This window comes from Epinephelus moara, chromosome 16, assembly GCF_006386435.1.
Source record: "Epinephelus moara isolate mb chromosome 16, YSFRI_EMoa_1.0, whole genome shotgun sequence".
NCBI classification, from domain to species: Eukaryota; Metazoa; Chordata; class Actinopteri; order Perciformes; family Serranidae; genus Epinephelus; species Epinephelus moara.
In genome coordinates, this window is record NC_065521.1 from 23004605 (window position 1) to 23018480 (window position 13876).

Consider the following 13876-nt stretch of genomic DNA (forward strand, 5'->3'; position numbering starts at 1 on the left):
ATTAGGTTTAGGGGGCAAACACTTTTTCACACAGGGCCATGTAGCTTTGGATTTTTTTCTTCCTCATTAATAAAACCCTTCATTTAAAAACTGCATTTTGTGTTTACTTGTGTTGTCTTTGACTAATGTTTAAATTTGTTTTATGATCTGAAACATTTAAGTGCGGAAAACATGCAAAAAAGTAAGAAATCAGGAAGGGGGCAAACACTTTTTCACAACACTGTACATGCGTCCAATTATTGTGAGCGTGATATCTCAAGTACACCTGGAAGGAATTTCCTCGTATTTGCCGCATACATCCACCTGGACTCAGACATGAACTGATTAGATTTTGGTGGTCAAAGGTCACTGTGACCTCACAAAACATAACCATAACTCAAGAATTCATTTGCTTGTTATGACAAACTTTCACACAATTGTTTAATTGAATAAAATGATGAAGTGATGACATTTTATATCCAAAAGCTCAAAGGTCACTGCGACAAAACCTGCAAAAACTCCTTTCTGGCCATTACTCAACGCCATATCTCGGGAACAGAAGGGAAGACATTTGGTCTTCTAAACTGTGCGGATTGTAGAGATCTTCTGTGCTGCCGGGGGAAGATGTATGTTCATCCTCCATCCACTGTCATGGCTATATATGAATCTGGACAGACACTGATGTAAACTGCAACTACAACTTGATTGGTTGGCAAAGGCAAAAAAAAAAAAAACACAACGCAGAAATTCTAGTTTTCTCATTGATTAAGAAAAATGTTACTAGTTGTTTTTTTGTACATAGACTTATTTACCTTGTACAGCTGCCTCTATCACATCCATGCTTATCACAAGTTTCTGTCACTGTTTTTCATTAATGTAGCTCAGTAGCTGATCATCTTTGTGGCAAGATTTCATTCTTTAGTCATATCTACTGAGCTCTGATTGCTTCTCTTACCAGAAGAAACGGCCATCAGTGGGCCGTCACCAAACATCAGAGATGTGTGCAATGATTCAGAGGTCTGAAACAGGTTTAGGCTAAGCTGTCAGTCATGAATCCTTAGTAACAAGTGAAATGCTAACGCAGATGTCAGTCCTCATGTGTTTTGGTTTCTGTGATTTTGCACAGTGAAGAGTCTAATGATGAACTGAAGTTTTACAAATGTGTCTCAAGGATGAGTATTGATCGTCTATCTTGCTGTTGCATTTTAGGACGGGTTGATTGACCAGCTGTATGACCTGATCCTGGAATACTTCCACACTCAGGCCAGCTCCATCGGCTTCCCAGAGCTCGCCCTGCCCACCGTCATTCAGGTAACACAACCTTTAAAGTGATCCTGGCATGAGCCTGAAGAATCTAGGTCTGAGAAATAAAATGTCCTTATCTCCCCCAGAGTTTACACACACAGATACACAAGTAACATAGATTGAGTCAAAACTAATGAGGAAGCAGTGACAGTGAACATCGCTTCCAGAGTTTGAAACCTGTCTGAAAAGATGATTCAGGATCTGGTTCAGGATCTGAAACCTGCCAGGCTGAATGTGCTCCCCTCAGGGAAAACGACCACAAACCCTCCTCTGCTCTGCCTGAACACACCGTATGGGCGGACTGGAAGATTTTTTTACACAGGTTCCTCCTTTCTCATACTCCCCCTCCATGTCCCTGCAGCTGAAAGCATTCCTGAAGGAATGCAAAGTGGCCAATTACTGCAAGCCGGTGCGCCAGCTGCTGGAGAAGGTACAGGAGAACAGCAGCCACATCACAGGACGGAGACAGAAGGCCGCCTTCGGAGTGGCCGATGCCACCGCTGTGGTGAGTGTGTGTGTGTGTGTGTGTGTGTGTGTGTGTGTGTGCGTGTGTGTGCGCGCGCGCGCGCGCGCATGTGTGTGTGAAAGAGGAGGGATGCAAGGGGGAAACTGTCTTGTCCTGATTTCACAGGCTGCCTCTGCGAAGTCCTCATTTTACCTCCTCCATCCGTTCATATGTCTCGTCAGGTTGACTCTTGTGTTTCTGATAAAGTTTATTTGAAACTTAAATTGCTTTTGTAAATGCAGGCAGGTGCTCCTCCATCAAAACATATATAAAGATGAGCCTAAATAATAACACTAAAGGATTACATATGTATAAGATAATATAAAATGTGTCAAAATGTAATGGTTTAAAATGTAGAAGTTAATGGCTTGAAATACCACGTACGCAAAACTCTGAGCAGTGCATGCAATTCTCAGCTCTACATGTACCAGTGCACGTGACTTGGTGCCGCTGCCAACTCACACATTAACTCTAATCATATTAATGTGTACTTCATTTATTTTAAATAAATTTTTTGATAGAAAATAATTGCAGTTTTTTCAATAACTTCCATGTATATCTTCCCAGGGACTCAAAATTATTTTCAGTGTATCACTGCACAGGAAACAGTCATTTATAGATGAAGGAGGACTGAAATAAGGCACAGCTATCAAAGGTTTCAGAGTCTTTTTTTGTACTGATCAGTTTTGTGATTACATAAGTCAGTTGTGTATTGTTTGTTCAAGATTTGATAATATCTAGTGGGTTATAATGCTGTAAAGTTATAAGTTATCAGTGAAAAATAATTTACAGCTCTGGTGAGTACTAATAATTGTTGGGTCATGCAACGTGTTTTATGATTTTCCGTTGTCATGGAAGACACTTGTTTTATTGCTTTTTCTACTTAGTGAAAACAACAGATTTATTAAACTGTGACAAGTAATTACAGGCTGTTTTATTACTTCACCGTATTAGCTCTCGCACCACATGTATTCTACTTACTTGATGCATCTGACTGCTCCGAGTACCTGGTGGTTACCTCAAAAGTGATGCATCTGAAGAGGCTGCATGTTGTTCAAGTTGAGCACGGATAAAATCACTCACATCAAAAACCCAAACAGTGTTAAATATTACAGCAGTGTTCTTTAAAATAGAAATGTACTGATACCACTTTTTCCTTCCTGATAACGATTCCGATCCCTGAACCTTAGGTATCTGCCGATACCGAGTACCGTACCGATACCAGCGCGTAAAATAAAAATGGATGGGATATGAATTGTTGTATGTCTCAACTCCTTAAACTCTATGTAAAGTATTAAGAAATAAATACATAATAGTAGAATGAATGCCATAAAACTTTTTTTTTATCATTATTATTATCCAGTGTTGACACAGATCAAGACACAGGTCAAAGAGCAGCCACACAATTTGGTAAAAAAGACATTTTAAAGGCTACAGTAGAATGCTTTTTAAACTCCGCTCCGTTTCGTTTGCCTGTAGCGTGCGTATGTGTAATGACGTGAGGCCTTACGTGGTATCGGATTGGTCATAGGCTGTACTCGCCGATACCCGATACTGCATTTTAGGCAGTATCGCAGGCATTTCCGATCTGGTATCGGTATTGGTACAACTGTACTTTAAAGGCCCTGATACAGCAAGCTGATGGTCGGTGATGGGCTGTTGGCGAGCATCTTTCACCACTTGTGCCAGCGGTGTTCATGGCCTAGTGGGCCCCAGTCGGTTTTTTATGCCTTTGCACCGGGGATAGCTGTGGCCTGGGTCATTATGTTTTCAGGTTGTCCGTCCTATTCTCATGAAAGCGGCATCTCAAGAATGCCTCATGGGAATTTCTTCAAATTTGGCACTAACATCCACCTGGACTCAATGGTGAACTTATTAGATTTTGGTGGTCAGAGGTCACTGTGACCTTGTTTGTCTTATTCTTGTGAATGTGATAGCTCGACCTTGTTTGTCTTATTCTTGTGAATGTGATAGCTCATGAACACCATGAGGGAATTTTATTTTTTTTTTATTTATTTATTTTTTTTCTCTTTTCTTTTTCAAATTTGCCACAAACGTTAGCTTCGTCTCAGGGATAAAGTGATTAGATTTTGGTGGTCAGAGGTCACTGTGACCTTGTTTGTCTTATTCTTGTGAATGTGATAGCTCATGAACACCATGAGGGAATTTTGTTTTGTTTTTTTTTCCAAATTTGCCACAAACGTTAGCTTCGTCTCAGGGATGAAGTGATTAGATTTTGGTGGTCAAAGGTCACTGTGACCTCTGTTGTCTTATTCTTGTGAATGCGGAGATGAGGCGATGCAACAGCCAGCCCTTGTCACCACTAGCTGTTTTTATGTTGGTTTGGTGTGTCTGTTGTTCATCAGGTGAGCACGACACATTTGCTAATGTGACAGATTTATTTATTTATATTGCATTTTAGTTAAAGAGGTAAAAAAAAAGAGTTTCATTAAGTTGAAATAGGGCTGGGTGATATGGCTAAATATAATATTGCAGTATTTTTAGGCTATATCGCGATACACTTATGTAGACTACTAAAATACTAAACTACTAAATAAACTACAGTCACAGTATAGTTAAATAAAAGAGTTACAGTTATATCACAAAGTAAAATAAAGTGCTGTTATAAGTTAATAAATTAAAGTGAAACCACTGGTGCTTTTATCCTGAAGCACCCGGCTCATCTCTGCTGAAAGTGTTGATGTTTTTATTGTGAACTTGAAGCTTCCGGTCAGCAGTTAGATTTTAGCAGTCAGCAGACAGTTTAACCGTTACAGCGGCGCCAGTAAATGTGATGATTTATTCACTCTAAATGGGAAACAAACTAGAAACTTTGTATTTCATACAAACAATATATGCAAGTCACATTGATGCTTCGTGGTCGTAAAATGCATCCAAACAGTCGTGGTCTGGAACCCTGCGGATCCAGAAGCACACGCCTCGCCTGCTCATGCACTATCACCGCAGAGAGAGTGGTCTGGATGGGCGGGGGACTGTGTGTGTGATGTATCATGTTTGTGAGGGGGTTTTTGTGAGTGTGTTTCTGAGAGGGAGAGAACGAGAGAACTGAAACGCAAGACTCATAGCTGTGATTTGAAAAAAATGACGTGACACTTTATACTCAATGTTTTTAGCAATTTTACACATCCCACGTGGAACAAGCTGCGATACATCGAATATAATCTATAAAACGCCCACCCCAACTTTGTAATTAAATACTTTTTAAACCATTTCATTGGAAATTTTCATCTTTGATTAAATCACTCTGCTTTAAAAAGTATTTATTCACTTATTTTATTTGCAGTTGAGACACAGCTGAAGTAAACGTAACATAAATGTATTCACAGTAACTATAATTATAAGACGGTCAACCAAATTCAGATTGAAAATAAATAAGGCTGGGAAATCCGTCCATTAATCCTTCTGACAAATCCATAAATCAGACCTAATGAGGAGTTGTGTGTTGTCACTTTGCCAGCTTCAGTGAGATGGTGTCAGCGGCTGCAGTGGGTTTGATTGATGTTCACTATAATTGACACCAATCAGCCAGTTCAATCCACTTGACTCAGAAATCTTTAATAATCAGTTCAAGTTTGACTCAGTGTTTGTCTAAATATAAGAGTTGTTTCCACAACAGTGGGACGTGATGTAAATGTTGTTATTTTTATCGTTTAGATTAGTCATGTCTGCTTCACACTACTTCGCTTCTCGGCCTCACTCAGCACTGAATCGTAGGTGGTGTCTTATCTGAATGTTCTCAAGAAGCATCAAAGGGAGAGCAGTGTTTTCCAGTTGCGCGGCAAAGATAAGTTTCACCAGAAACTTCTCTGTTGGGCTCTTGTCCAGCTGAACCTGAGTCTGTAGGCCATCCAACAGTCCTGACTGTCGAGCCCTGCAGTCAGCGACTGATAATGGAGGCCACTTCCCTGTATAAACTCTGAGCCTGGTTAAGAATGACCCTGTGGTTATTGGAAGCTCTTATGGGCTTTTGAACCAGAGGCGCCTCTCTCTGCCTTAATGAGCAGCCATTAGTGTGTGTTCTGTGTTGACTCGCTCGCTCTGTATGCTACCTGTCCACACAAACATGCTTTTATGTGGCTTTTATGTGGCTTCGCTGCTGCTCAGTCTTGACATGTAATGCTGATTAATATTCAAGAGCGTTTAAGGATGAAATTAAAGAGGATGGTCTTTGTGTAATTTAGATGATGAGAAAATGTGTGTGCGCACACACATGGAAGTGTGTGTGCGTTTTAACAAAGTACAACAGACAGACAGCACGGCACCGCGGCAGCGCCAGCTCCTGTCGCCACGGCTCTCTGCTCAGTGGAGGCTGTCGCCATGGCATCCACTCCCTGGCATCGTGGCAGCGGTAGGTGTCACCGCAGGCGAAGGAGAGGGGACAGCCTTGCTGCTGCTGTGGAAAAGGCCACGGCCCCCCTCCGGCCACCAGCCCCCCGCTGACATGTCACCCAAACTGAGAGCTAGCCTAATTAATGATGCCCTGCCTCCATCCAGGTCGCACTCTGATGTCTCTTGTCTTTCTCTGCTGCCTGTATATGGAAACATTTTGTTTGTTTGAGTCGAGGCTGAATTCAGAAGTAGCTTCTCTACTTTCATTTTGTTCTCCTGTCTTTGTGTGTGTGTGTGTGTGTGTGTGTGTGTGTGTGTGTTTGTGTGTCCACATGTCACACATCTTAATAGCAGCATGGCAAATTGTGGTAAATGTGTTAAGCTAGCAGGCGCAGGAGGCTGCGGTCTGTTCGCTCTATTGGATTTGTTGGTCAGATAATGTGATTGGGTCTAATCAATATCATCCACAAAGACCTTTAGGGCTGGAGAAGATCTGCTGGTCTCCCCTCTCAGGCACCTTCAATCCGTCTTTTCCACATCTTCTGACTCCTCGCACTGTCTTGTCTGTCCATCTCTTTCTCCTGGTCAATTGATGTAAAGTTGCAGTGGAAAGTCACATGTAGTGAGATTGTTTTAGAGCCTGGATAAATCTGCTCAAAGTAGGGCTGCTACTAACGATTATTTTCACTGTCAGTTAAGCTGTCGATTTATTTTCTTGGTTGTTTGGTCTAAAAAATGTCAGAAAATTGTGAAAAATGTTGATCAGTGTTTCCCAAAGCCCAGTAAGACGTCCTAAAATGTCCACAACCCAAAGATAGATAGTTTTCTGTCATAGAGGAGCAAAGAAACCAGAAAATATTCACCTTTTAAGAAGCTAGAATCAGAGAATTTCAACTTTTTTGTCTTAAAAATTACTCAAACAGATTAATTGAGTATCAAATTAGTTGGCAATGAATAATGAAAACTAAACTAATAATCGCTGCAGCTCAACTCTGAAATAGGGCTGTACAATTAATCAAAAGATTATCATAATAGCAGTATAGCCAAGTGAAATATCCAAATCACAGAAGCTGCAGTTTTTGATAAAGGTAAAATCATAAATGCATCATAGATTAATTATTGTGGTGCTACAGAGATGTCCCGGCCTACAAATCATATTCCAGATGTAACGGGTAACAAGCTTGCTTGGTACAGACCCCAGCAAAATCACATCATCTTTTTTTTTTCAGTGAAAACAAAATGCAAAAATTGCCATTACTAGTGAAATTGCGACGCATATCTCAATATCTGTCAAACTAATCGCAGATTTTTTTTGTGTGTGTGTATTAAGTAGCGATAATCTGAAAGGCTTCTCTTTATAGATTCTGCAAAAACGATTACAACCTGAGATATTGGAGAAGCTCATTCTTCAACAACATTTTAATCACTTTGTCCTCTATCAGGCAGCCTGGGAGAAGCAGGTCAAGGAGGAGGGGACTCCCCTCAGCAGGTACTACAGCCAGTGGAAGAAGCTGAGGGAGAAGGAGATCCAGCTGGAGATCTCTGGCAAAGACAGGGTAACCGTCCGACCAAAAACACACACCAACATTTGCCTCATCCCACTCAGTCATCGTGAATCACTTCTGGCTTTGTCTTTATGAATGTCGCTGTTACCCACAACAGTTGCTCTCTTACATAAATCATGAAACAGTCATGCTATACAGGGGAACATTTTACTGGCAGAACAATTATGTTATGATGAAGATGATCATCATTAACGCACATAACGCAGGTTTATGTTCTCACTCTACTGTTTGTGTTCTGTAAAGATGGAGGATCTGGACCTCCCTGAGATCAAACGTAAGAAGATTCAGGAGAAGAAGGCGGAGGACAAGAAGGAGTTCAAGGATCTGTTTCAGTCTGACAGCGAATCAGACGAAGATGACGGAGGACTCAAAATCAAAGGCAAGCTGACTCTCGCACACACTCACTCACACGTTGAAATTGGCCTGCTAAGGAGTTCAGGAAGCTATGATGGCTCGGCCTCTAGGGGGCTGTGTTTTGTTACAGCCTGGTGTTCTGCGGTGCAAAGTTAAAGAGGTGATGACAGTTCAGTCTGTTTCTGGGCTGTTATATCTGTTTCTGCATTAGCCACTATCTTTAAGATTTGACTGTAAGAAGCAGAGCACCTGAAAACAGTTGAGGCAACGCTCTGAGTTATTAAAACATCCACAGAGGCAGTTTCTGAGGAACTGAACTCAAATCAAACTGTAGTGAAAATCTCTGCTTATCACGCAGCACAGAGGAGCCGTCAGCCTGATCCTCCTTTAGCCCCAGTGTGTCTCGTCCTGTCGGGGTCGCCCACAGGTCGCAGGCAGCTGCACCCTCGCCTTTACAGCTTTACACTCGGACACGCTCCAAACAGAATAAAGCCCTCCGCAAGGTCACAGAGGAAAGGAGTAGGCGGCAGGGGGATTTTTTTTTAATGCATCTGGACTTCATTGTAGGGAGAGTCCCCACAAACGGATGGGCAGCTGCCGGCAAGCGGCGGGCCTCCGCCTCTCACTCTCTGTCCACCCCTCCCCTCCTCTTTTCGACCATCTTTCCTCCACCCCTCCCACCCCTCGTGCGCACACACACGAGCTGAAACCCCCCGACAGGAAGTACAGGCTTGGATCCCAGCGGGGGTTCCTAATTCAAACCAGCCCAGTGGAACAGCCAGAGGTGGCCGCTCCCACTCCTCGCTCCCTCTTTCATTCTCGCTCTCTCTTTCTGGCTCTGTGGGCTTCAACCAGCTGCCCCCGCATGTCCTCGCAACACGTGCACACACAAAGACACACACACATCTCCGTGATAGCACACAAGCGCACACCCACCACCTTGTCGTCCAGTCTTGAAGAGCCAAAAGCTTTTGGGCAGCTCACCAAAGCTCTTTGTGGTCTCACACACTCCCGGAAAGAGGGGGAGTTTGAGAGGAGGGGGCTGATGATTTAGATTTCTGAGTGTGTGAGTGTGTGTGTGTGTGTGTGTGTGTATGTGTGTATGTGCGAGTAAAGTCTTTCAGGTCATTTGGGGGCAACCTCTGAGGTATTGCTGAAGTCTGCTGGCACCATGTGAGCAGCAGAGGGTGGGAGAGAGTGAGAGTATGTTTGTCATCTTAAATTTAGATTGGAAGGGAAGTACCTGATGTTTTAATAGACATTGTTTATCTGTGTGTGCGCGCGCACTTGTTGTATAACTGCGTGTGTGTGTTCGCAGTGTAGCAGACAGAGGAAGTAGCTCTGTTTTGCTTCTCTCTCCTCCACGCCCCCAGCCTCTCATCACACCTCAACTTCAAAGCCTGTGGACTCCAGTTGTCCCTTTGGCGAGACAACACACACACACACACACACACACACACACACACACACATGCTGTACCCTGAGTATACCACAACACAAATGCAGACAAACTCCCAACTTCTCTCCAGTGCACACAAACGCACACACCAGCACACACTCTCCCATCATCCTCGTAGCCGTGGAACCTGCCTGCTATCTCCATTTGCTATATTTAGGCCGTGAGCATAAGATGTCTGAAATTGCCGGTAGTAAACTGTCATGGGTGTTTGTGCAGCAGCAGCAGCGTCTGTAATCGACTCTCAGTTCCATCTCAGGAGGAAATAGACACTTCCAGCTGCCTCTGATGCCTGGCCCACATATAGGTGTCTCCAAAGTCCTCAGACGTCAGCGATGCACCAACACAAAGTTAGGAATGTGTGAAGAAAGTAACAGAAGACAAAATTCAGTGTGATGATTTTCTCTGTCTTCCTGCAGGGAAAAAGGGCCGCCGTGGGTCAGATGATGATGAGGCTGATGATGATCTTGAAGATTTGTCTGACATGAGCGATGACGAGGGGATGGAAGGCCTAGACTCAGGTTGGTACAACATCAGTGTCTCAAAGGAAGTGTACTGGTAGCACTAACAGAGGTGCTGTTTGCAGTGTGTCTATTCATTTAGTATTCAGAGGAGACTGTATCACCTTACAATATCACCACTGCATTTATATACAGATCCATCACTACGGAGGCTGGCAGGTATTAGGGGTAAAAGTTTAGATAGTTTTCAGGGCTCCAGACTGCATTTAGTCGCAATTTGCTATTTTTGGAGACAGTGCTACTCAATTTTATAGTTAGGAACTTCGGAGCGACTTGTAAATATTCCCCCTGGTTTTCCCCGGGGTATCGGAACTCGAAAACTTAAAGATATCACCCGTTATAACCCACTACCAAGTAGTATTGAAACAGCTCCTGTCAAATTATACCTGCATTCGATCCTTTTTGCGCTTGGGGTCAGATCCCAGACCTTCCAGCCGGATCAGTAAACTTTCTGTTGTTGCTGTCTCTAGAGCCGCTCTCCTCGACGTCTGCCTGGTTAGCACGAGCTAACACAGCATCAGGTTAAATCCTTTAATAATCACTAGGTAACGTCAGCTGTGTGATGTTAAACCTATAGTCCTGTCACTGTGTGTGTGTTGCTGGGCGGACTCTCACCAACCATTGTTAACTGTTACTGTACTGTAACTGTTGGGCTGAGCTCACACTCCAGCAGTAGCCACAATCCATACAGTCTGTGGTGTGATGAAGTTGAGCGCACTGTATTTGATGGAGTTGGCGGTTCAGCGTGCTGAGATGCCACCAAGACGTTTAAATGTATGACCACACTACACACTACTCCATTCACATGATGGGTATCGAATGAAGTACTTTATCGGTATCGGTTTCACTTTAAGGTACTGGTATCATAATCCTAATCATCATATGTCATGTTAACAACACCAGAGGAGTGAGATTTGATGTGTGTATTGCTTCACGAGCGATGTTACTACATCTGCCCCCATCGCCAAGACTTCACTCAGCTCTGCCCGAGTCTGTCTACAACTTTAGCGGCGGTTGGTTTGACCATGGAGATGTGAGTGACGGCTAGTTTGACCACAGTCTTTTTCTACGTCAGCCAAGCTGGATCAAATCCTGGCCTCCTGCGCTTCTCCAGTTGTCCAGAGGCAGCGTCTGATGTTTCTGCATCAGGCTAGTCATCACTCGCATCTCCATGGTCAAACCAGCCACCACTAAAATCGGAGTGCCCTCTGTATTCTGCCCTTTATTGTAAATGCATTAAACAGCCCAGGATGTGTGACAGTGTCCACTTTTTAAAATAAGGTGTTAACACAAAGTATATATAAAATACATACATGGAAATAAGATGAATTTAATTATTTTCATAGGAAGTATATAATATGTCACCTGTGACCAAAATAAACAAAAGATTCGTAATGAATTGTGAGGGAAATTTAAATGTGATTAAATTTCAATCAAGGAAAAATCTGACTTCCTGCAGTCTCAAAATTAAACATTTTTACTGTATCAATTTTGAAAATTGCCAAAAACTAAAGTCTCACATTTGTGCACCTTGAAGTAGCTAGAGTCATAAATACTTGAGGTGTAAACATTGATACGTTCAGCTATGTTCACTGTGAACACAAAATCAGAGCTAAATAACAAAAAGTCTGACTTTTTCCTTTAAAATACAACAGCATATTGTTATTTCTACACTATTTCTGTAAATTGTAATATTTCTTCTGGTTTTTTTTTTAAAGATATTTTTTGGGGGGCTTTTTAGCCTTTAATGGATAGGACAGACAAGTGCCGCTGCGGCAACAGCCTTATACATGGGGCGCCTGCTCTACCACTAAGCCACCGGCGCCCCAATTGTAATATTTCTTACAAAAAGCATTTATCATTAATACAGGTAAGATGGGGAAAAATGTGAATGTGTTGCGTAATCGATACAGCATAGTATTGCAATATTTTTAGCGTGCCGATATGCTATCATTTTTATTTTATTTATTTTATTATACATATATATTTTTATATTTATGTATTTTTATTATTTAAATAAGTATTATTGGCAATACAAATTCAACTTTTGGAAGTCAACTAGAATAATAAAATCAACAGATTTTTCAGTCCACCAGATACAATTTTGCCTCAAAAAAAAAAAAAAAAAACGTGAGATGAACAGACTGGAACCATTATGTTATTAGATAAAACAGATGTTAACAAAGTTTTCCTTTGGGGACTTAGTTTGCATTTGAAAAAGGTAAGAAATCACAATATATGTTATCACAATACCTAATAATATTGTATCGTGATAATGTCATACGGTGGGACTTTTGGTGATTCTCACCCCTGGTTGTGTAGCATGTCAATTTAAGTGGCGCTCCTAAATTTTGTGCTGGTGCTTCTAAAACATTTATTTGGGAGCACGAGTGCTACAAGCAGAAAAAATTGGTCTGGAGCCTTGATTTTTGTAGAGCTGCAAAGATAAAATAATTAATCGATTCATCAGTCAACAAGAAATTCCTCTGCAACTATTTTATCAATAAATGAATTTTTTTTTAAAAATTTCCCAGCAAAAAATTAACTAAAAAATGAAGCAAAAACTGTTAAATATTCTCTGATTTCATCTACTCTAATCTGAAGATTTGCTGCTTTTCATAGTGTTACATTGTTGTAAACTGAATATCTTTGTGTTTTTGACTGTGTGTCAGACAGGACAAGCACTTTGATATTTTATAGATTTAGTTAAAAAAAAAAAAAAAAAAATGAATAGATTAACCATTTATGAAACTGAGATGAAATCCCCAGCTGCAGCCCTACCTTTTTTAATTGAAATTAGGAAATCGTACCTTTAAAATGAATAACCCTTGAACAGAAATTCCTACCATCCAATTACTCAAATCAGTCCCTCAAATTAATAATTTATGTACAAGTTAACAGAACAGAAACCATCTGCTATCTTGTGTAAAATAAGACATGTCCAATAAAACACAACTTGTGTTTCACTGCCAAAACATGAAAGCACATCCACATAGATCTGTCCAAAAGTCTTAATAACCGTTCAGTTAACCAGTGTAGCATCAAAATTGTATTAATAAAAGTGTGTTGAGGGGAAATGTAACGTAGAATAACTGTGGTAAACTAATGTCATTTATTTGAGGAAATAAATTCAGTGATTCTGTAACATTTCACTTAAAACTTTTGCATTTATAAGCAGTATATACTTTAATAAATGTTTATAATGCAATATAATGTAGTATTTAGGAGATATGAGTGTTAATGTATTTGTCAACAGCTGTAACTCCTGAGGATGGTATATAAACATCCTTAAATCAAATAAAATATTTGCCTCTTGATACCTGCTGGGCTTCATGTGTTCCCATTTGGCTGAATGTGAAGTTAAAGTGCTTCCTGTCTGTTTTCTAGATGAGGATGATGATGATGAGGAAGGAGATGGAAAGGCCTCCAAGGCTCCTCAGCCGCTGTCCTCCTCTGCTCTGATACAGCTGGCAGAAGGAGACGAGGATGTGGTGGAAGACCTGGAGCTGTCTGATGATGACTGAGGTTCATGGATGCACACACTCGAGTTCACCTGAGAGACGTCTTTGCTCTCCAGCTTATCAACCGTCTACATTTAGATATATATTTTATATCTATATATTTTGAATAATATTTGACTTTTTGCTTTTTTCTTTGCTTTTGAATTTTGTATGACTTCAGCTGTACAGTACGAACATGTTCATGATGTAATTAAGCAGTGAAAATTGTTAAAAAAAATTCAACAATTCAGATTGTTTTCCTTGATTTTTTTTTCTTTTTTTAGAAGATGCTAATTAATAGAAGTGTGTACGTGCATGTTGATGCACAAGTGCACCTGAAA

The 13876-nt window shown here is 41.2% G+C and overlaps 1 protein-coding gene across 2 annotated transcripts in view; it reads left to right on the forward strand.

Annotated features, from left to right (window-relative positions):
* The window catches only part of noc2l (NOC2-like nucleolar associated transcriptional repressor), a 26811-nt gene extending 13027 nt beyond the window's left edge, over positions 1 to 13784 (forward strand). The window contains exons 13-18 of one of the 2 annotated variants that reach the window (XM_050063812.1): positions 1189 to 1290; positions 1646 to 1795; positions 7582 to 7695; positions 7948 to 8083; positions 9934 to 10035; positions 13423 to 13784. In XM_050063812.1, the coding sequence (XP_049919769.1) occupies positions 1189 to 1290; positions 1646 to 1795; positions 7582 to 7695; positions 7948 to 8083; positions 9934 to 10035; positions 13423 to 13559 (741 nt within the window). In that variant the 3' untranslated portion in view covers positions 13560 to 13784. The remainder of the gene's footprint in view (positions 1 to 1188; positions 1291 to 1645; positions 1796 to 7581; positions 7696 to 7947; positions 8084 to 9933; positions 10036 to 13422) is intronic. The other variant, XM_050063813.1, reaches the window with a different exon arrangement.
* Positions 13785 to 13876: the final 92 nt, after the last annotated feature.